General features: G+C 39.0%; 1 protein-coding gene across 1 annotated transcript in view; it reads left to right on the top strand.

The window, feature by feature from the left end:
• ELOVL6 (ELOVL fatty acid elongase 6) overlaps positions 1-24,373 on the top strand; it is a 153,597-nt gene extending 129,224 nt beyond the window's left edge. The window contains exons 3-4 of the mRNA XM_021001402.2: positions 13,651-13,802; positions 21,965-24,373. Of these exons, the coding sequence (XP_020857061.1) occupies positions 13,651-13,802; positions 21,965-22,389 (577 nt within the window). The 3' untranslated portion in view covers positions 22,390-24,373. The remainder of the gene's footprint in view (positions 1-13,650; positions 13,803-21,964) is intronic.
• Positions 24,374-24,628: the final 255 nt, after the last annotated feature.

The following is a 24,628-nucleotide window of genomic DNA, read 5'->3' as shown; positions in this document are numbered from 1 at the left end:
TGCTGTAGGGTCTGAATGAAGCTCTGGCCATTCACCCTTCCAGAAGGGCTCCCCAGTAGGTCACTAAGGCAATGTCCAAATATTCCCAAAAGGTAATCCAACCTTTGTTGCTATCCCTGGAATTTAAGTCAAACCAGCAAACATTTGAACTGAATTGATCCAGTGTGGATAGCAGAGGCATTCCAAGGTTCTAAGTTTCCTTCCTAGTTAAAAAGTAGCCATAGGAGTCAAAATATATACATAGCACCTCCATTTTTAATGAAAACTCCTTAGCCCTGTTCCCACTGATCTCTAGGTAGCAGGTAAGAATTGTACGTCTTAGTAGCCTATAAGTTAGGCACCACTGTATTTTCATGCACTAATAATAAATCCCTTGTAATCTAATCAAAGCTTTCTTCCAGGTACTTCAGGCTGGCTAGACTTAGTAAGCAAAATCCAGTGTTCAAGTTTCATTCCCAAAGTTACACACACTCATTCCTTTTAAATATTCCTATGCCAGAGACTGAGACAGTCGTTGTTTCTCCCCCCCCTCCAGCCCAAGTCAAGGCGCACACGTATGGTAGGATTTGAAGTAGTACATTTGGCTTTAAAAGACAGATTTAGGGATCTGAGTGTTTTTTCAATGGTCCAAGTCACAGGTGAAAAATATGAAGTATCCATTGTAGGAAGAAACATAAGAAAAATCTGGGCCTGGGAAGGACTGGCTTAGTGCAACAGTCCTGACAGAGCACAGTCACTTTGTGCAATGAGACTTTGGAGAACTGTTAATAGATTGATGGCAGTGGATACAGACATCCCTCACTCTGTCCCAGCAAAGTTGGCTATAAAGTGAATCACGCTCACCAGGCTAATTAGCTCATGAGGAAAGGGTGGGATGGTCTTAGATAAATTGTTTATCTCCCCTGGTACTTGTCACAATGCTTGAAAACACCAGCTACTTCCCAAATACTTACTTGATTTGTTGAATGAATGTTTTCTCATTTACTTTCACAGTCATTTGGAAATGTTTCCCCCCAAAAGGAAAACTAGCCACACCAGACTAAGTTGAAAGTTTCTTGTTGACAGAGGCACTGAGGTCGCCGGTCCAGTGGTTGGCTTGCTCTGTCTCATCAGTGGTATTTATAACCTGTGGCTGAGGCCAGGCCCTCTAGCAGCTTACTTTCACTTTACAGCCCACCGTATGGCTTCTCCCCATCACCATCAGGTGCCTTTCCGTACCTTCCAGAGGAAAAAGAAATTTCTCTCACACTTGAGGTATCCCTCAGGCTCATTCCCATAGTTTTGATCCCTGACTTTTCCTTCTGTTTGCTTATTTGCTTTAATGTTTTACTACAAAAATAATTAGCTTGTTTTGCTCTGGCTTGGAAATTCCTTAACCTTAGATCTGTTTCTTATTAAGATGAATGTTTCATACTTCATTGTTCTCCAAATACTGTATATTGAATGTATTTATAACAAGAAATGCTTCTAGCTATAAAGCAATTAACTGAGAAAAATCCATTCAAACTTGTTTGCCTACTATGTGCCAGGCATTGTGCTAAGGGTAGAAAAAGGAGGGAGCATTTATACAAACTTATCCTCTGTACTAAGGGGGGAAATGGAAAGGTCATTTGTATATGCTTATTTACTTATATGGGCAGCTAGGTGGTGCAGAGTGCTGGGCCTAGACTCAGAAAGACTCATCTAAGTGAGTTCAAATCTGGCCTCAGACACTTATTAGCTGTATGACCTTAGCCCTGTTTGCCTCAGTTTCCTCATTTGTAAGATGAGCTAGAGAAAGGAAATAGCAAATCGTTCCAGTATCTTTGCCAAGAAAACCTCAAATGGGGTCCAACACAACTGATATGAGACAACAACAAATTCACTTATATATACTTATTCCCCCTCTCTCTCCCCTTAATTACTTAGCCATTGTGACTGACTGAGGCATATGGGTGTTGAAAAAGTCAATACCCATCTAAGATGGGCAATTTGTACTCCCATGAGTACTTTGAAACATTATGTGACTACCTTCATCCCTACCCCTACTCTGCCCAAGAGTTACTCTAAAATGGATTTAGATCCACTTTGCCACTCATTTATCTATTTCAAACAAACATGTCCTAGAAACATGAGAGACATGTTATTAATATAACACTGAGGACCTTTCACTCTGCAGCTCCCATTTTTAAGAACTATTTCATGGCCTGCTTTGTAGCATGCTTAATAAGGATTTTTCTATATGGAAAGTTATAGTTCATAAGTCCACCACTGTAAGATCAAGGCAGTGGGGTACAGTGAAAAGTATACAGGATTTAAAATCAGAAAACCTGGGTTTTCAAATTCCAGCTCTGCTCTTTAATCCCTGTGTGTCCTTAAGCAAATCACTAATCATCTCTGGGCCTCAGTTTCCTCATCTGTAAAATGGCAGAGTTAGATTAGATAGCCTTTGGGGTCCCTTTGAGCTCTGAGTCTGTGGTCCATCTCTGATGCTTATTATTTGTGTGACCTCCCTGGGCTTCGGTCTCCTCATTTGGAGAATGAGAAGATTGGACTGGGTGACCTCAGATGTACCTTCCAGGTGTAGAACTACAAGCCTAAGATCCTATGTTCCCCAGAAGAGATCAGTTAGGCCTCCCCACGCAAGCCTTGTGTCTTCCTACTTGGAATGTATTTGTCAGACCTGGGTACCTTTGCAGGCTAGAGACGAAGAAAACCAGGCCAGGCACAGAGGGCACAGGGCTCAGAATCTAGAGCAGGTCTTGACAAGTGTGTATCCTTCCCTCGTTAGTGCTTCGCCTCTGGAATGTCTTGCTTTTGCCTGCAGCCAGGGGGAAAGACCATCGCTGCCTCTGCTAATCTGTCTGCTGCTCCTGAAGCTAATGGCAGTCCTGGTCAAGACTGGGCTTTGGCAAAGAAAGGGAGACACGTTTTAGAAGAAGGTGATGTGAAATTGCAGCTAGGGGAAGCTGATGTCAGTCAAGGACGTGAGAGATAGAACAATGTTGGCGAAGCATACCTAAACTAACTTTCCCAGCATGTGGGTTTTGAGTGAGAAGACTAAGCTACACATTGAACCCAAACTCCACATATAGGAAAGACACGTGCCTCTAGCTAGGATCATAACTCTGGAGTGAGAATTCTATGCCATCAACTTTTTTTAATTTGATTAATTTATTTTTTTGTTACATTTTAAGTTCTGAATTGTCTCTCTCCCTCCTTCCCCACCCTGCACTAGAGGCCACCATTGGAGATATAAACACACACACACACACACAGAGAAAGAGAGAGAATGATGGTGGCACAGTGAATAGAGCAGTGGCCCTGGAGTCAGGAGGACCTGAGTTCAAATCTGGCCTCAGGTACATGATACTTACTGGCTGTATAACCCTGGGCAAGTCACTTAACCCAATTGTCTCGCAAAAAAAAAAATACTATTCATACTTTTTTTTTTGGGGGGGGGGGCTAGGCCAGAGTCACACAGCTAGTAAGTGTCAAGTGTCTGAGGCCTAATTTGAACTCCAGTCCTCCTGACTCCATGGCTGATGCTCTGTCCACTGCGCCACCTAGCCGCCCCCAGTTGTACCTTCTTTCTTACTCTTTTTTTCTTTTTTTTGGCTAGGCAATGAGGTTAAGTGACTTGCTCAGGATCACACAGCTAGTAAGTGCTGTGTCTGAGACCTCATTTGAACTCAGGTCTTCCTGACTCCAGGGCCAGTGCTCTATCTACTGCACCACCTAGCTTCTCCCAACTATGCATACTTCTATCTGAGGAAAATAGCATTTTCCTCCATAGGTCTTTTGTAGTTGATTTGAATATTTATAATACTCAGAATAGCTGAGCCATTCACAAGTATTCTTAAAACAATATTGCTGTTACTGCATTCAACGTTCTTTTGGTTCTGCTCATTACTTCGTGCAAGTCTTTCCATGTTTTTCTAAAATCAACCATAAACTTTTTAAAAAACATTTTTTGGATACCTCAATTTCAGTATAATTGATTTCTTTCGTAATCTCATGTATTTTATTTTACAGGCAGCTAGGTGATTCAGGAGATAAAATGCTGGGCTTGACTTGAAATAGGAGGGCCAGAGTTTGAATCCTATCTTAGACATTTGCTAGCTGTATGAATCTGTGCAAGTGACTTAACCCCAGTCTCCCTCAGTTTCCTCATCTGTAAAATGAGAATAATAATAAAATCTACTTTTCAGGGTTGTTGTAAGGATCAAATGCATTTGCATTTGCAAATGTATTTGCAAACCTTAAGTTGCTATATACATGCTAGCTATAGCATTGCTATTATTTATTATTTATTATTATTATTATTATGCATTTTAAAACATCATTCTGAGAAGAGGTATGCACCACAAAGGGGTGCATGACACAGAAAAGGTTAAGAAATCGTGCTCCAGAGCTAGAAGGAGCATTAGAGGCCTACCAGTCAAACCCCCTCTTTTTACAGATGAGGAGACTGAATGAAGCCAAGGGAGTTAAGTGACTTGACCAAAGTCACCCACGTAATAAGCATCAGAGATGACCCATCGATTTAGAGCGGAAAGGGATCTTAAAGGCCCTCTAGTCTCTCTCTTTTTAGGAATGAGGAAACTAAGACCAAAAAACAATTAACTGAGTGACTTGCTTAAGGGCACACAGGGATTAAGTGGTGGAGCTGGAATTTGAAAATCCAGGTTTTCTGATTCAAAACCACTGTACCCCACTACCTTGTTGATGGATTTATAACTATTACTTTTCATGTATTAAAATCTTACTAATAATGCCATAAAGCAAGTCAATGAAATAATTTTTGATGGAGGGTGGGTATAGGAGTTTCTTAAGGATATTATTAATATATGTCTATGTATCTCATATGTTGATGTATCCAAGGAGATATGTATATATTAGAGAGAGAGAGAGAGAGAGAGAGAGTGAGTGTGTAAATATACATCCATGTATCTCATGTGTTGATGTATCCAAGGAGATATATATATATATATGTGTGTGTGTGTGTATACACATCCATGTATCTCATGTGTTGATGTATCCAAGGAGATATATATATATATATATAGATATAGATATATATAGATATAGATATATATATGGTGTGTGTGTGTATACACATCCATGTATCTCATATGTTGATATATCCAAGGAGAGATATATAGATATAGTGAGTGTGAGTGAGTGTGTGTGTGTGTGTGTGTGTGTGTGTGTGTGTGTGTGTGTTTGTACACATACATGTATCTCGTGGGTGTTCCCTGGGTTCCTATGAGATTTTCTGATCATTTTTGGGTGACATAATAAGAATCTGAATAAGATGGTAGCATACATTTTACAGTCAGAATTATAAAAAACAAAAAAAGGAAAGCTGAAAAATAGGCTACCCTCTAATAGAATTATATAGTAAGCTCAATTTTACTAAGGTCAGAGCTTGAGAGTTGGAAGGGATTTAAACAAGTACATTTTGTTTAGAGAAGGTCACACAGGCTGATGCCTCCTTCAATTGCCTGGCAGGTAAGGAGACAGACTCAGAAAGACATAATGTCTTATCCTGGGTCATACTGGTTGTCAATAACAGAGCTGAGATTTTAACCCAGGTCTTCTGATTTCAAACCCAGCTTTCGTTGCATTATGTTTTGCTGTGTCTGCCCAGGTAGAAGGGCGCATCAAAGAATGTCTTCATGATCCCTCCATGACTTTCTGGTTTTGATCTTTCCATTAACTTAAATGTGTAATCCGGAACAACAATTCACTTGACCCTATGTGTTGATTTCTTTATGATAAGATAACCCAACAGGGTTTTTGAAAATGAAATGAGATAAGTGCTTAGAAAAGTTCAAAACTTTTAACATATGTATATGTATTATATCTATACAGCTATATCTTCTTTATTTGGATAGAGTGGATAGAGTACTGGACCTGGAGTCAGGAAGACTCATCTTCCTGAGTTCAAATCTGGCCTCAGACATTTACTGGCTATGTGACCCTACATAATCACTTAACCCTGTCTGCCTCAGTTTCCTCATCTGTAAAATGATCTGGAGAAGGAAACGGCAAACCACTCCAGTATCTTTGCCAAGAAAACCACAATGGAGTCACAAAGAATCAAACATGACTGAACAATCATATTGTAATATTCACATTTTATTACCATTCTTATTGATGTTATTTGGGGCAATGGAAGTTTTCTGCCCAAAATGTGAGGAGGCAGCTTGGTACAGAAGAAGGAATACTAACTATGGATTCAGAGGACCTGGATTCAAATCCCATTTCTCTTGCTTACTTGTCTGACTTTGGATAAATCATTTATCCAAAGTGGACCTCAGTTTCCCCATATGTAAAATGAGAGCATTAGAACTAGATAACTTTTGAAATCTCTTCCTGCTTTCGATCTGTGTTCCTAAGTATCCTCGGGCAAAATACCACAATACAGGGACATTATACCTGACTTTAATAAAAGTCACCTCATTGCCAAATGGAAGTGGTTGGGATGTAGGGGGAAGAAGGGGACTAGCTGATATATACAAGGGGTGACTCTCCCTCATACCTCCCAGTCATGCTCACTGTCCTGGGGTAGCATTGTTACATCCTTTACAATACGCCTTTAACTAGCAGACACACAGCCCCGGTTTCTGGTACTGTTCATCTTGCTGAACAGTCCTACTGTCCTCTGTTCTGAGATGGGAATGTTGTTCCCAGCCAGAGAGTGAGTTTTTTGTTCAGATATGTGACAATGACATAAAATAGATGTCAGAAAGACTGTAAGCCTCTTTAATCCTAATCTACAATCACTAATTTTTGAATCTATAATAGGACTAAAAAAATCAGATATATTTAGCTCCATGCAACTTATAAGGTATGGGAGAATTTTTTTCAAGGGATCAATACAAATTCACTTACACCTACCTCTTTGATTATTGTTAGCCTAACTAAGGTTGTGCGGAACCTGTGGCCTTCAGGTCCTGGTCTAGCTATTACTATAGTAATATTATAGTAATAACTATTACTATTATTATTAATATTATGGTAATTATATAATTATAGTAATATATAGTATTATAGTAATAACTATTACTGTACTAATATTATAATCATAACTATTACTAAAGTAACTCCTTTACCATTCGGGATAGGGAAAAGAGGAGAGCCCTTGTCAGTCCAGGCAAGGATATGAGTTAGAAAAGAAGTGGACCTCAGAGGTCTTCCATTCCAACTCCCTGATGTGTTTTCAGGTGAAGAAACTGGGCCTAAAAACATTGTCACTTACCCAAGGTTATATAGCTGATAAGTGGCAGAGCGTGGATTTGAATTCAGGCTATAGGATGATAAGATTATAGATTTAGAGCCAGAAGGGTCCTCAGAGGTCAACCCCATTATTTTACAAATGAGGAAGTGAGACCCAAAGAGATTAGCAGCTAGGTGGCGCAGTGGACCCAGAGTCAAGAAGACATGAGTTCAAATATGGCCTCAGATACTTACTAGCTGTGTGATCCTGGGCAAGTGCTCTTTACCTCAGTTTCCCCATTTGTAAAATAGGGATGATAATAATAGAACCTACTGCCCAGGGCTGCTATAGTATCAAATGAGGTGACAATTATAAAATGCTTAGCACAGTACTTGGGACATCATAGCTGCTCTATAAATGTTAGCTCTATTATTAAAAGACTTACCCAAAATCACTCATGTCATAAATAGAGTGCAGGGATTTCAACCTAGGTCTTTTTACTCTGAATCCGGTTTTGTTCAAAGTGTAAAGATAATGATGATGATAAAAAAAAAGTCTTTTTAAAAGCATTTATTAAATATAAAGTGCTGTGTAAGGTTATAAATAGCAAAGCAGAGACAGTCCCCATTCTCAAAGAGCTCACAATTTTAATATTAGGGGACTACAACACATGTTGAATTTCAACTACGAGTCAGATGGAAAGGCCTACATCCTCTGAATGTGGTAGCAAAGCAAATGGTGGTGTAAATTCTTAAGAGCCATTTCATTAATAATAGCTAGTGTAAATACATACATGGGGCACATATAGAGCTCTGAGCTTGGAATCAGGGAGACTCAACTTCCTGAGTTCAAATCTGGCCTCAGACACTTACTAGCTATGTGCCCTTGGGCAAGTCACTTAGCTCTGTTTGCCTCAGTTTCTTCATCTGCAAAATGAGTTGTAGAAGGAAAAGACAAACCACTCTAGTATCTTTGCCAAGAAAACCCCAAATGGAGTCACAGAGTCAGAAATTACTAATAACAAATAGATACACGTATATTTGTGTATGTGTAATATGTATATTGCATACATTAGCTTATCTGAGCATCATAAGAATACTGTAAGGTAGTCATTAGTTAGTAGCACCCTTTTTACAACTGGAGGCTTTGTAAGCTGGGAGAGATTAAGTTGGTTATTCTAAAACACAACTAGTTAAGTGTCCAAAGGAGGATTTGAACTTAGGACTTCATCACTCTAAGTCTATATACTCTATACTCTGTATTCTATACTCTACCCACTACTATAAACTGTGCCACGAGGGTCCAGAATTCTTTCTTAACCTCCCAGAATTTAATTGCATAACTGTGGCTGAGGGCTTGGCATCATGCCTTTCTGTTTCTGAAAGTCTGTCACCCCAGGATTGGTTTCTGTGTATGCCACAGACAGAGTCCTACATTGTGGTGTATGCAAATCTGATGACTGCCTTATTGAGAGGCTCACTCGCCTGGACAGTCAGACCAGTGTGTTTTCATACCCCCAGAGGGACCCTTATCCACAGAATGTTGACAGTCTGAGCCCTGTCTGCTCAGTGGGCTGGGCTGATGACTCTTTCTGCAACAGGAGAGGCTGGAAAAGCTGTTTCTTTTGAGTGTGGAGACAGATTTTCTCATCCTAAGGCAATTCATCAGTAAGTGGGAAAGCAAAAGCTAAAGTGTTTTTGTGAATTTAACAGGGACAGAATGTCACTACCTAGCTCTGCTCTTGAAGTCCTGCCTTCCTTGAGGTCAGAGAAGGACATAGTTGTCTGGTTAAGATAAGGACCTGAATGTCAACTCTCCTGGGCACAATTTTTTTTTGCCTTAAATTATCTAGGTCAGTTATTTTAGTAGTCCCGGGGTTTTTTTCTGCTGAGAACTTTTATTTTTATTTTTAGAAACGGTTTTATTGATGATTTTTATTTTTAAGTCATTGTCATTTGCCAGTAATTCCATCCTCTATAACAAAAGAAAAAATTAAATACATTTTATTAACATTATGTGCTAGTGGAGGTTCCGATTTAAGAATCTCAGATTGGACTAAATGATGCTTGAGATACCTTCTAATTCTCAAATGCTGGTATTTCTGTGATATTGAAAATGTCTGATGATATATATGGTGTGCCACACTCATGGTCCCCTACCTCTGGAAAGAAATGTCAAAGAAGGTATCTTGTCATATCTCTTCTTTGAGGCCAAGTTTAGTCATGTTAATTTCCCATCTTTTTCAATTTCACTTGTTGTTAAACTCTTTCCAATTACACTGTGTACATTCTTTTTCCCTGCTGCACTTCCTTCACTTTGCATCAGTCCATATAAGTCTTTCTACGCTTCTTGACATTCACCATATTTATCACTTTTGAAACATTAGTCTTTGATATTCATCTACTATAATTTAGTTAGCCATTCTCTAAATCAGTGAGTATCTATTTTGAAAATCTCTTTTGTTTTTACATCTTTGCGCTCTCTTGTTCTCTATCTCTCTTTCTTTTTTCTTGAGACTCACTGCCTCCCTTTTCCAGGGTCACTTCTGAGTTAGAACTTCAGCAAGAAATCATTGATCTTTGTTTCTGACCTGGGCTGGTTCACCCTTCTTAGGCAGTCTGAGGGTTCCTCTGCGCCCACAGGCTCAAAAGATGTTAGTGCAAACCTGTTGAAGCTCAGAAATCCTGACCTCCAGTGACCCACAGCCTCAGTCTCTCCAGGAAGAGGGATCACATGCCCAGCAACTTCATTTCCACATTGATCACTCTCCCTCCTTTAGAATAACAAAGGATGCAAAAAGAACAAGGGGGAAGAAAGAGTTCAGCAACACCAAACAGCATACCAACTAAGTATGACAGTATATGCAATAAAAACCTCTTTTATAACAAAGAAAAAGGTTATGCAAACCAAATTGATATAATGCCTGTCACTAAACACAGGCACCAAAATCTATGACTTTAATCTACCATCTCTCCATTGTGAAGTGGTAATGTGTTTCACAAAGATAGAATGACTGAAATAAAATATAAATGAGTTCTTTGGATCCAAGATTAGATATGCCCACTCTGAGTTCTGATGTCTTTTAATAGTGTTTTCCTTTAAACCATTAGGGCTATCATACGTATTGTACTCCTTTTTTTTTAATCCCATGTCAGCTCATTCATGCCTTCCCATTTTTCTCTGAATTTCCCATTCCCTTTATAATTTTTCTTGATAACTTATTTCTGTACAACACAGTCATTTCTGGAGAAAAAGGCTCCCCTTCCCCCAAAAAATGCCTTCGCCATCTAATGGGACCCTTCTTAGTGACAATGAAAAGCGAGAACATACAAGAGAGTGACAGCATCTGACCACGTATTGTTTGTCTTAGTGGGACCTCTTTTCTCTGCTACATGGAGAGAGAAAGGTTTCTTTATCTTTTCTCTGAATCTTTCATCGTCTTTTGAGTTTCTCCATAATTCAGCTGCCATTAAGTGATCTTTTCATTTATATTTTGTTGTAGTCATTTGTATCTTTGTCATCGCTTATGCTATAACAATATTCTGTAACATTCATGTACCACAATTGAACCAGCCATTCCCCAATCAATGGGTACCCATTTCTTTTTTTTTTCCCCAAGATCAGGCAGGCTGATTTATAATTTTATTTTAGTCAGTGACAGCTTTTTTCTTCCATGCCTGTCTTCTGCCTTCTCATTTTATTGGATTCTTGGCCTAAAAATTCACTCATGTAATCATTCACATGAGGTCTAACAGCATTTTTGATCATTAGTCTCATAAGAAGTCACTCTTACCTCCATGGGGAAATTTTGATTAGTGAATCTGCCTTTGTATGTCCTTCCAGTCTTTGCTGGAGAAGAGTTGAGATTAGGTGGTTTCTCCCAGTCAGGGAACCGTATGTTGAAGTCTAGAGGCTTAGGGGTGCTGGGACCCTAAAATCATGACACGCAGGTCATGTTCAAATGAATTGGACCCAACCTTTCTTTCAGCCAAAGACGAGGTTTATTAAAGATCCATCATATTGGCCAGACTCTTAAGGAATCTGAATATTTATGAGCTATTGGCTGGATTATAAAAATCTGAGTCCTTAGCTAGACTCTTAAAGAATCTGAGCCTACCCATTTCATTATAGTTCCAATTTAATAGCTAATGATCAGTTTTCTACTCTGGTGCTGGCTAGAACAACTAGCCTGGAAGCCGTGGACATCGGGAAAAGCTACCTCTGACATATATTGGCTGTGTGACCCTGGATGAGTCATTTAACCCTGAGGACTCTTGGCAACCCTCTAAGACTCTTAGTTACAGAAAAGGTGCCAACCTACATTGTGGGACTTTCTTCATCTAGCATTTCCCTGTATCAATTTTTTTTAAAACTTCCCTGGTATAGTCCCTATCTTTAAGTGACAGAGTGTTTTAAAATTATTATAGTACTGTTTTATAAAGAGGTTAGAATAGTGCAGCACTTCTTAAATGATGGGTCATGACCCCAAATTGGGAAAATTTTGGCAATAGTAAAAGGTTTCTAAATGCGCAATGACCAAAAATTAATTAACAATCAAACACAAAATGAATCCAAGGTGTTTCGGGCAAGCCCTATCAATGTTAAATGGCGCAACTTAATACAGCCTTTGTTGTGAACACAAAGCATGTGCACTTTGCCCTGTGCACGCTCTCAGGCCATGCAACACCAACAAATGAGTTTAAGAAGCCCTGGTTTAGAAGGTCCTGAAGTCAGGACCTATGTTTGCGTTTGGGCACCAACACTTAGTGGTGTGATTTTGGAATTCACCTCTGAATTTCAGTATTATTCGCATTACCTACCTCATAGGGCTGTTCATTAGGAGAGCACTTTCTAAACTGTAGAATGATTGCTCATAACTATATGCTGATCATATTCTCCAATAAACATTTCATGAGATGCTACAAGACATTGAAGGAAAAGATGCTATGCACAGGAGTTCCCGTCTTAATTGTACAGCAGTAATTAACACATAGCCCATCATTTATTGTGCTGAGAAGCAACTAGGTGACTCAGTGGATAGAGGACTGAACCTGGAGTCAAGAAGCCTGAGTTCAAATACAGCTCAGACACTTAACTAGCTGTGTGATCCTGGGCAAGTCATTTAACTTCTGTCTACCTTGGTTTCCTTTATCTGTAAAATGGGGATGATAATAATAGCTCCTACCTCCAAGGGTCATTGGAGGATCAAATGAGATAATATTTGTAAAGCTCTTAGCACAGTGCCTGGCACATAGTAGGTATTTAATAAATGTCTATTCCTTTCCCTCATGATCTTCAGAAAGCTGAGCTTATACTGGTTAGAATTGAAATTGGAAGAAAACCAAAACGACCAACCTCCATTCCCTAAGTGGGCATCCATCTGGCTGGCTGTGCAATTCAGCAGTTGTTCCCTGGGGCTTTTAATGTTCTAGAATCCCCACTAATGTTGTTCCCTGGACAGACTGCTATGGTCAGCAGTAGCAGTGTTCACTTGAACATCTTAAAATGATTCTAACAGCAAGAAGAGGACTAATTAGCTGGGCAAGGTCTGGCCTCTCCTTTTGGCACATCATTTCTCAGACCGATGAAAAGCTGGCTCCCCGTAGCACAGCATGACCCAAATGCAACCATCACCCCAAGTGGTGAGAAGACTTCTCCACGCATTTAGGAGAAGACAGCTCCCCAGCCAAATTGGTTTCTCTCCATAAATGTTTCAGCACACAAACTTTTTTTTTCCTAGTCTTGATGCATCTTGAATGTGTATTTAAGTCTCAACCTTCAAGTCCTTTCCTGCTTTGAGATACACTAGTAGGACAACTCATGTTACTAAATATTTTCTTTTTCCTCAATCAATCAATCAATCAAAAAGCAGACTCTGTTAGGCACATAAAAGATGAAAGTAAATCAGTCCCCACCTTCAAGGAGCTTACATTCTAGCCTAGGAAGACAAAATGCCCATATCTAGATATGTACAAAAAAGAGATAAGATAATTTGTCCAGAGCCAGGGAGACATACTAACAACTGAGCAAAATTAAGAAGCCTCATATAGGGGATGATACTTAAAAGAAATTAGGGGTCCTCAGAGGCAGAGGTGGGGAAAGAGATCATTCCAGGCATGAGTATCATTCCTTGCCAGTGCAAAGACACAGGAGAAGGAGAAGGCAGACCAAGGATCAGGAAGGATCAAATTGTCAAATGTGATCATTTATGTAAAGTGCTTGGCATGTCTTAAAGCACTATGACATTGCTAGCTAAAACTAGCATTGGGAGCTCATTTGTGAAGTACTTTGAGATCCTCCTCCTAGGTCTTGGAGTACGTCATGAACGATGGTCCCACTATTGTTGGCTGGTTTTTCAAGTGGCACTATGCTTTGATATATGTGATTGTTGTCAGAAGGAAATCGTAATTCTTGAACTGTGTTTCTTTTCTCTTTTTATTATGAAGTATATTCGGTGCTCTTCGAACTGGTGCTTATATGGTGTACATTTTGATGACCAAAGGCTTGAAGCAGTCAGTTTGTGACCAGAGTTTTTACAATGGACCTGTCAGCAAATTTTGGGCGTATGCATTTGTATTAAGCAAGGCACCTGAGCTTGGTAAGTACTTCTCCTCTCTCTCTCTCTCTCTCTCTGTCTGTCTTTCTCTCTCTCTGTCTTTCTCTGTTTCTCTCTGTCTGTCTCTTTCTCTGTTTCTCTCTCTCTCCTCTCTCTCTCTCCTCTCTCTTCCTCTCTCTCTCCTCTCTCTCTCTCTCTCTCTCTCTCTCTCTCTCTCTCTCTCTCTCTGTCTCTTTCTCTGTTTCTCTCTCTCTCGTCTCTTTCTCTGTTTCTCTCTCTCTCTCTCTTCCTCTCTCTCTCTCCTCTCTCTCTCTCTCTCCATCTCTTTCTCTGTTTCTCTCTCTCTCCATCTCTTTCTCTGTTTCTCTCTCTCTCCATCTCTTTCTCTGTTTTTCTCTCTCTCTCTCTTCCTCTCTCTCTCTCCTCTCTCTCTCTCCCTTTCTGCTTTTGTCTGCCCGTCTATCACACTCTTTTTCCAGACAATTGCATATCATTATATCTCTAAAGCACAAGTGTTTACATGGAACGTATGCAGAATTCACAAGTATATATGTATCAGAGACAGCATTACCAATGAGTGGAGCAATGGCCTCCGGATCAAGAAGAGCTGGGCTCAAGTCTTACCTCTGACACATACTAGCTATGTGACCCTGGACAAGTAACCTCAGTATTCCCAGCCAACTCTCTCAGACTATGAATTTCAGAGAAGGCACTAACCCAGACTGGTAAAAATGAATTTCCTCTATACCAATGGGTCAAGCTCAAATACTGCTACATAGTACATACGAATCTCTGCAGACCTCGTATTGACTTAGTTTTCTAAGTCAATACATGTTTCTATACATGTTTGTATATTTCTTTTTTAATTGTTACACTAACACATTAAAATCAGGTAGGAACTACATTTTAATCTAGTTTGGGTCACAAGCAACCTGCAGGCCATGGATTTAACAGTTCTGCCCTATTCCAATGAAATATCCTAGGTTAAGTCAAAAAGAAAGCAGAATTTGATGCTGTCAAAACATACATTTTGAGGGGCTGATAAAATATACAGCCTCCACCCCCTAAGGGCCTTTAGCAGCAGTTCTAATATTAGAACAAGGAAAAAATGAAAAACAAACCTGTTTCCACATCTAAACATATTTTCATCTCAGGAGTTTTGATTCAGATTAGGGGAATAAGCTTTTCATTTGGATACTCCTGTGTGCTCATTAATGAATGCTGAAGTTTGGTCTCTAGAGTGTTCAACTGCAGGCATCAAAAATCCAGGCGTTGGGTAAGAGGGGATAGTTTACCTTTTAGAAACTGATGAGAAGTACTCAATGTCTTTGTCCTCCCGCCAATTTTTTTTTACCACTTTAATGTGTTGAAATGAATGTTTGGCAATTTAAACCCATGCAGGGGAAAATAAAATTCAGTTTGAGGTGATACAGTTATCCAGTTTTCCATAGCTCTTCCACAGAGTCAAAAACAAAAGTGAAAAGTCAATTGAATTCCAGTGAAAGGCTATCTAAGTTCCATAGCTCTTCCACAGAGTCAAAAACAAAAGTGAAAAGTCAATTGAATTCCAGTGAAAGGCTATTTAAGTGATAGCTCAAAGAAAAGGCATACTTCAGTGAAGAGGATCTGGGGGTTTTAGAAGACCACAAGCTCAGTAGAATTCAACATGCTGACAGCAGCATTCCCATAGTCATATGATGTGTTCCTTCCAATAAAACTAAAGCTGGCTCAGTCTGCATTCAAAGAAAATACAGCATCTAGAAAAAGGGAGATGGTAGTCCCATTATATTCTGTATGATGTGACTATATGTAGAATACTGTTTAGTTTCAGCATTCAATTTTTCTGTCCTGTCCAACTCTTTGTGACCCCATTTGGGGTCTTCTTGGCAGAGATACTGGAGTGGTTTGCCATTTCCTTCTCCAACTCATTTGACAGATGAGGAAACTGAGACAAACAGGGTTAAGTGACTTGCCCAGGTCACACAGCTAGTAAGTTTCTGAGGCCAGATTTGAACTCAGGAAGATGAGCCTTCTTGACTCTAGGCCCAGTATTCCACCTACAATGCCATCTAGCCACCTCATTGTTTCGTTTGGGAACCCATATTTTAGGAACAGTGACCAAATCTTTCAAAGGAAGACATTCAGTTAGTAAGGATAGTAAGTCATTTCAGACAAGAAGCCCAGTTGAAGAAAAAAAAAAGCAGTCATTGTGATAATAGTGGGGAGAGTTCAACTTCTATCTCTGTTAGTTACTACTCAGGTGACTTTGGGTAAATAACTTAACGTCTCTGGGCCTGTTTCTTCATCTATGAAATGAGGGGATTTGAAGGCAGAGACAGGATATCCAAAAATGAGTGTGATAAAAAATCTAAAGCCAGCAATAAAACTATATACACACACATATACACATACATGCACATACAAACATACATATATACAACACAGAGAGGGGCTGTACTAGAGAGACCTTTCTACTTATATACCTAGGATCCTATTAGGGCAGCTGGCTGGCTCAGTGGATAGAGTGCCTGGGCCTGGAACAAGGAAGACTTATCTTCCTAAGTTCAAATCCAGTCTCAGATACTTACCAGCTATGTAACCCTGGGCAAGTCACTTAACCCTGTTTGCCTCAGTTTCCTCATCTGTAAAATGAGCTGGAGAAGGAAGTGGCAAACCACTCCAGTATCTTTGCCAAGAAAACTCCAAATGGAGTCATGAAGAGTTGGACATGACTGAAACAACTAAACAAAGTAAAGGTTTGACAAAGGTATCCCCCTTCCTTCCCCGTTAGTTTTCTATCCCCCTCCACCACCATCACATGGATTTGCCCTTCAGGGATTATTCGGGCAACATCTTCCTCCTGCATTGTTTAACTCTTGCAGAACTTGTGAATGAGATTTTTTTTAAAAACTGGAAGCTATAATCCACATGGCAGACTAATCATTAAAAGCCATAGATGAAGCCATGTGTAATATAGGTGTTGTGGTATGCCCACAACAAAGATGTCATTCATTGATATGTTCCAGTCTTTAAAAACAAACATGCAGAATGTCCTGAAAAAATCTCAGTGATATTTAGTACCTTAAAACTGCACTAAAAGTTTTGGAACACTGCTGCTATGTATATTCAGTCATTTCAGCTATGTCCAACTCTTTTTGACCCCATTTGGGGTTTTCTTGGCAAAGCTACTGGAGTGGTCAGGAATTTCCTCATTCCCAAGCTCTACAAAAGCTCACTTAGATCAATGCAGTGAGAACATGCTGCCCAAATAATCCTTGAAGGGCAAGGCTGTGTGGTGGTGGTGGAGGGGGACAATAAGCTAATGAGGAAGGAGGGGTGGGGTCATGGAATGCCTTTGCCAAACTTTACTTTGGTGGTGGTAGTGGTGGTATTCAATCATTTCAGTTGTGTCCTACTTTTAGTGACCCCATTTGGGGTTTTCTTGGCAGAGATTCAGGAATGATTTGCCACTTCTTTCTCCAGCTCATTTTACAGATGAGGAACTGAGGCAAACAGGGTGAAGTGACTTGCCCAGGGTCACATAGCTGGTAAGTGCCTGAGGCCAGATTTGAATTCAGGAAGATGAGTCTTCCTGACTCTGGGCCCAGTATGCTATCTACTTTACCACTTAACTGTCTGTGTGTTTACATTAGAATAAATATCCAGTGTAAGATAGCATGGCACATAATGGAGAGAGAGCTGACTCTGGAATGCAGGACACTTGGGATCTTACTTCCCTCTCTGACACATCAGAGGGAGCTGACCCTGGACACTAAGTCACTTGACCTCTCTGTGCCCCCAAGCAATTCTTTAAGAATTTTTGCAGAAAAGATGCCAACCTTTATTGGCAGAAGGAATTGCCTATATGACCTTGGTAAACATTTGACTTCTGTTACCTCAGTTTCCTCATTTGTTAAAAAAAAAAAAGGGACAGAATTGGATTACATGATCTCTGAAGTCCCAGAGCTCTAAGTTTATGAATACACATACACATGTATATGGTCTGCTAGGACAACTATGGGATGATACCTCCCCAGTATATCATCAGCCAGATGACAAGATGCAAGCCAGTCCTCAGCTCAGCATTTCATTAGTCAGTACAAAAATATACATTGGTCCTCAATGATAATCTGATGTCACATTAGGAAAAGAAGATAAGGTTCCAGAGAATGGGCCATGTGACCACATTTAGCTTTCTTCCTTCTCCTTCTCCCCCTCACTTACCACCATGTGCACACAGTCACCATAGGCTTGAATCTCCATTTAAATGTAAAGTTCAGTCCTCCTTGTAGAGTTTTGAGGTTTGCTGCATTATGAGATCAGGGAACAGAGCTCTTCACAGTTAAATGACAGTGTTGAAGTGTGTTCAGTATTCTTTTTCTGAACACAAGAAGACTGAAGTCCATACACCTCTTAAGACAGTCATATTTACGTGGCAGTACTATGAAGAGTCACAAATTGTCATGGAGCTTCACAGTTGTTATTTATAGTGGTTTTTTTTTTTTAGTTATCCTGGTAGCCTATTAAGACAAGACCCCTTTCCCTGAAACTCTTCCCGGGTACTTGGAGGGATAGTAGGGCAGAGAAAAAAGCTTTTAAGATTTGGAGTACAGGTATGGTTTAAATCCTGCCTTTGCCATTTACTGTCTATAGGACCTCTGACAAATCATTTCATCTCTCTGAGACTTCATTGAAAATGTAGGAAATAGACTAGATGTTATATAAGGCCTCTCAGCTCAAAATCTTATTATTATCAATAATACACAAAGTTTTTGTTAGGTGTGTTATAGTATAGTAGTTTTCAAACTTTTTGGCATTGTTGAAAATTATCAAGGACCCCAAAAACCTTATATTTATGTGGGTTATCTCCATCAATATTTAATGTATTAAAGATTAAAACATAATTTTTAAATATTCACTCATTCATTTAAAAATAACAATAACAAACAAAATGCTAACCTGTTAATTATATTTTTCAAAACAAAATATTTAGTGAGAAGAGTAGCATTGTTTTAGATATTTTTTTGTGAAATATCTTTAATATTGTCAGACCACTGTATTCTCCTCTCTGCTTCTGCACTCAGTCTGTTGTAATAGATTGTTTTGATTGAAGTCTAGAAAGATAATCCAGCCTTTCAAAGATCTGTAGTTAGAAAAGAGAAGAGTATTTTAATAGGCAAATAATATCTTAGCATTTTCATGAAAAGAACTTTTATTTTCTAGACCCCTAGGGGTCCCTCAGGACCTTGGGACCCTCAGAGCATAATTTGAGGACTGGTGTTTTTGTGTAAGGGTTAGACAAGATGGCAGCTAAAAGTACTTTCCAATTTTCAAATTCTAGAATTCTTTGATTTCCTTCCAGATGCAAACTGGTGATTCAAAAATGGAGGAGAAGGAAACTGGTTGTGTTATAGAAAATAAAATTGTTCCTAGGATCATAGATATGAGAGATGTAAGGAAACTTTAGGGGTCATAGCATCCTGCCTGCTTGCTTTGTAGAAAAGACAAGCAGTAAATGGCAAAGCCAGGTTTCCAACTCTGACTCCAAATCCCTGTCTGCTGTGCCATGCTGTTCTCAAGACCCCAGGCCTATCTTCTAAAAGATAGGAATATTTCTCTCATGAGAGATATTTAAGTTAAATTTTTATGCTAACTTTCCTTTTGTCAACTTTCAGACTCTCTTTTTCAACAAAAAGTTCCTCAATTTGAATTATTTGGGATATTTATTCTTTTTAGATCTTCAAAGGTAGTATTTTCCTTAATCCAAGATTTTGTGCCCACTTTATAAATTACCTTGTTTCTTTCATCGGAAAGAAGATCATTTATTTAGAAGGGAAAAAAAAAAGAATTCAGCCACTCTCCCATATTAATTTCTAGGGCCACATTTCCCCCAAAAAGCCTTGTGCCTGCAGCTTTTACTAAATATCCTTCAGAGCAAGAAAGGCTTTCTCTTTCAGCCGTAAAACAATGAGCTCATTTCAGTGAATTACAGAGTTATAGTTTATCAGAACAAGTGAAAGGAAGAAACCTTGTTTTGTGTGCCCAAATCTACTGGTTGCCTACTGTTTGAATTGCACTACAAATATGCTGAGACTAAGTTTTGTGAAAACTTGGAAACATCTGTTGTGAGTGAGGCCCATCGCTCAAAGTTGAGTTCACCATTGTTTTGGGTTTTTTTTAACTCTGACTCAGCTTTGCTCTAGCCAGTTTTGCCCATGGAAGCTTGATGGTCTATGAGCACAGAAAGTAAGGGCTTCTGTTTCCCTTCTGTAGAAGCAGACAAAGTTTGGATTTCCAAGGGCTTACACCACAAAAGCTGCAGAATGTGTCTGAGTTTCTCAGAGACAATGATGGTGAGAAATACAGTGATGTAGGAACAACAGCCATAATAATAATAATAAAGATAATAAATAATAATATCTGAGCATGGGGGCCAACCGAAGTTGAATTTCCTGTTGCAGTCCAGCCAAAATTCATGCAGAACTTTCTGATTCTAGTGATACTGTATTTTGGTTCTACACTACTCAAAGTATAGCTATACTCCTAAATGCTCTTATAGGGTTTCCCTTTAGAGGGACTTTCTTGATCTGATGTGATATGTGTATGTGTATCTATTTTTGAAATTCCCTTTGACAGAGATGAAAAATACTTCCTAGAATGAAAGATTATTATGATCATGAAATTTTATCTTTTGGTTTTTATCATATTATTTCTTTATAATATGAATTTATTATTTATTTATAATATGAATGATATTTATAATACATAGTATAATATATTATAATATAATATAAATAATATATATTATTTATGTATTATTTCATTTTATATGTAATATCTTAATATATTATAATAAGATATTATTATATCTTTTTTATTTTTCCCACAAATATACCATGGTGCCAAAATTCCCTGCCTAGCTTCACAGAAAATTAAAACCAGAAGCTAGAAGGAACTTTAGATATACTTCAATTCAACATCCTCATTCTATAGAAAAGGAAACTGAGTTCCAAAGAAAGGAAATCACAGGACTAGGGTTGCTAATGGCTGAATCAGAATTCAAATCCAGAACTTCTGACTTCCAGCATAATTCTTATTTTGCTATACCATAAAGTTTTCAAAGATTCACTTCAGATCTTAGAGTATAATTCCTGTTTCGGAATTCTCAGTAGCAGGAACAATGGATTTTTTCCTTGAGGAACATATTGAGGTTTCTTTTGAGGAAATCCAACAGAGCCACCATGCCACACGCATTCATATGACTGCTTACCACTTCTAGGCAAATCATTGGATATTAGAGCTGGAATAGACTTTACGGATCATTTTAATTAAGCCACCTCACTTTTCAACGTAGATTCACCAATGTTTGGCAACCCCTTTGGCAATTAGCAACTGTATTCCTAGCATGAAGTCAGTGTTGGGAGTGTGGAGACTGGGAGGGAAGAAGGAAGGAAAGAAAGGAAGGAAGAGAGGGAGGAGAGAAGGAAACAAAGATTTATTAAGCACCTAATATGTGCCTTTTACAAATATCTCATTTGATTCTCACAACAACCTGGTTCTGTCTTATCCACATTGTACAGTTGAAGAAACTGACACAAGCAGAGGTTAAGTGACTTTTCCATGGTCACGCTTGACTTGAGGCCCAGCATTCTATCCACACTGCCACCTAGGAGATAGCATGGTATAATAGGAAGTACACTGAACTGAGAGTTTGAAGATCTAGATTGTGGTTCTGGCTTCCAATGTTAACTTGCTATACAAGCTAAGTCACCTTGGGCAAGTTGCTTAGTTTCTCTAAACATGTATCTTCATTGATAATGACGATGATGTTGACAATATCTGTCATTTATATGGCATCCTAAGATTTACAAAACATTTCACATGTATTATATCATTTGATCCTCACAACCTGGTAATATAGATGCTAATTTTCCTCCCGTTTGATTATGGGAGGCTGACACTGAGAAGTTGTGACTGCCCAAGGTCACACAGCTAGTAAGTATCTGAGGTGGGGTCTGAACCCAAGTCTTCCTGACTCAAAGTCCAGCATTCTATCCACTGCACCACCTTGGACTGGATGACCTCTAAGATCCTCTCCCGGTTCAAAATCAATACGGCTGTCACGTGTTCAAAGGAGGCTTCAGTTGAACCATAAAGCTGTTCTCATGCTCATGCACTCATGTGTCTTTTTCTTTTTCTTTCAGGAGATACAATATTCATTATTCTTCGAAAACAGAAACTCATCTTCCTGCATTGGTATCACCATATCACTGTGCTGCTGTATTCTTGGTACTCTTACAAGGACATGGTTGCCGGAGGTGGTTGGTTCATGACCATGAACTATGGAGTGCATGCAGTAATGTACTCCTACTACGCCTTGAGGGCGGCGGGCTTCCGGGTCTCGCGAAAGTTCGCCATGTTCATCACCTTGTCCCAGATCACACAAATGGTGATGGGTTGTGTAATTAACTATCTAGTCTTCTCCTGGATGCAGCAAGACCAGTGCCACTCTCACGTTCAGAACATCATCTTGTCCTCACTCATGTACCTCAGCTACTTTGTGCTCTTCTGTCATTTTTTCTTCGAGGCCTACATCGGCAAAATGAGGAAAATCAGGAAGGCTGAATAGTGTTGGAACTGAGAAGGAAGCCATAGCTCAGGGTCACCAAGAAAAAAAAACTAGACAAAAGAAAATGGCACAAGGAATCATATATATGGTGCAGCTAAAAATAATAATAATAATTAAAAACAAAACTTGGCAGCTTAGGGGTAACTAGGTTGATCTAACCCAGTAAGTTTATGATCCTTTTATGGTGAGGACTCACTGAGTTCAACTCCATCTCAAAGGACTGCTGCTGAGACACCATCCCTCTCGTACCTGTCAACTCTAGGAGAAAAAATGAAAGAAAGAAAGAAAGAAAAGGCAAATGAAGGTTATTAACAAATTTTATGAAAAAAAAATATTTAATAAGTGTCATATTTCCCTAAGGACAGAAGACTTTTACTAAAAACAAAACAAAACAAAAAAAGTATTTCTATATGCTTTCTAATCTTTTTCGACACTAAACTGGAGCCAACAAGAAAAAGACAAAAATGGTGGATGTGCAGGGGGTGTGCCTATAGAACCAGCGCTTTGGCAGAAATGGAAAACTTTCCCTGGGAAAGGCTGGCAGTGTTAGGCTAAATACAAAAGGTATCTAGAAGGTTTCTTTAAGTGGTCATGAGCCATGACTCGATGAGTAAGAGAAAAGTTTGATGTTTCCCACTGCAATCTTGAAATTGTGTGCAGCCCTTTGGCTAGTGAGTATGCAAAAACCAGCCGGGGTGTGATACTTTGACCAGGTTTTTAAAACGAGGAACAAAACATGACTGCCTAGTTCCAAATGAGAGAGAATTTGTCCAAGTGCATTTCCGATGGAAGTCCAGTGATTTCTATTATTGCATAGGATAAAAGAGATTCATCTTTGTTCTCTTACCTGAGACTTTTTTAAAAAGAACCTTGGGAGGGGAGGGGCAAAGGGACTTTAAAAAAAAAAAGAAGAAAAAGGCAAAACCACAACCAAATAATATGAAAATTAATCCTACTGGCTAGAAAATATTCACTTCCACTGAGGGAGGGGCAGGAGAGAGGGATCCTAGGAAAGAGGAAGACAAGCTAAAACAAGATTCCATAAATACAGGCAATATGTATATTCCTCCCTATATATTCACACATACTCATGCACACACATACACGCACACACAGCTTTCAATGTAAAAACCTGTGATATGGTACACATTTTATATTTTTTGTGACTTTCAAGAAAAATAAATAACTGCAGAACTCCATGCAGTATTGAGTTAACACTGTGTTTCTGCACCTGCCACACCTGCTTTTCCAGCAGTGTAGAGGTGTTTAAAGTGCCCTCTTCTGGTCAAGTGGAGCAAATACAAGGGAACGCATTTGGCCATGACAGTTGAAAATCCAAGGCCCTTCAAGTTTTGAAACCCATTTAAAAAAAAAAATTGGCCCATTGACCCCGTACAAGTTAGCTTCAGAAGTCAAACAAGGTCATTCACTCTGGATCAGAACTGATCAGAGAATCCGTTCTTAAGAGCCATATTCTTTAAAGGCAAAGTTAGATTACATTCTCTGTAATATTTCAGTCCTTTACAAGCCAAATAAATGTGTACGAGTTCTTAGTATTTCAAAGAAGCAATCATGTAAAGTCATTGTTTCATGTGATGCCATAGTACTCAAACTGTATCCGTCAAGTAGCTTAAAAATTAGAAGAACTAGATAAACAGGTTAGGGGCTTCTAATCTCCATAGACTATATACATCTGACCACACGCATATGCACACCGTGTGGGTTACACAGAACTGAACTGCAAAGCCCAACCGAGTAGACACACATTTTTCTGGCTGTTAGAAAAGATTGTCATTTATCTTTCTTGCTTTATTTGACAATGTACAGTACAAGGGATTTTTTCAAATTATTTTTGTATTATTTTAGCTTTAATTGTGCTGTCATTCATGGAATGGAGCTGCTCTGGTTTTCTGGTCAAAGATGACAAGGGCTTTTTGTGTGTGTGGAATTTAAAAAAAAAAGAATAAAGTTACATTCCATTCGGTGTGAATGGTTTTTACCAATTAGCAAGGAGTCAAAGTTATAAGAATATGGGGCTAGGGAGTGTTACCTTGTGTAAAATTATTCTGAGTATTTTATGATGTTTCAGCATCATTGGCACATGTAAAAAAACAATAGCTAGATGAATGTGATGTTTGTTTACAATGCAACTACCATGAGCCGAAATGATAGAATTGTAATGGGAAAAAAAATAGATTTTTATAAAATGTGTGAGCAGTGTTATCTTCAGCTTTGGGAG

Source organism: Phascolarctos cinereus, unplaced genomic scaffold (assembly GCF_003287225.1).
Source record: "Phascolarctos cinereus isolate Bilbo 61053 unplaced genomic scaffold, phaCin_HiC Scaffold_9;HRSCAF=440, whole genome shotgun sequence".
In the NCBI taxonomy this organism is placed as follows: domain Eukaryota; kingdom Metazoa; phylum Chordata; class Mammalia; order Diprotodontia; family Phascolarctidae; genus Phascolarctos; species Phascolarctos cinereus.
Note: the sequence above shows the minus strand (reverse complement) of the source record. Positions and strands in the feature narration are given on the sequence as shown.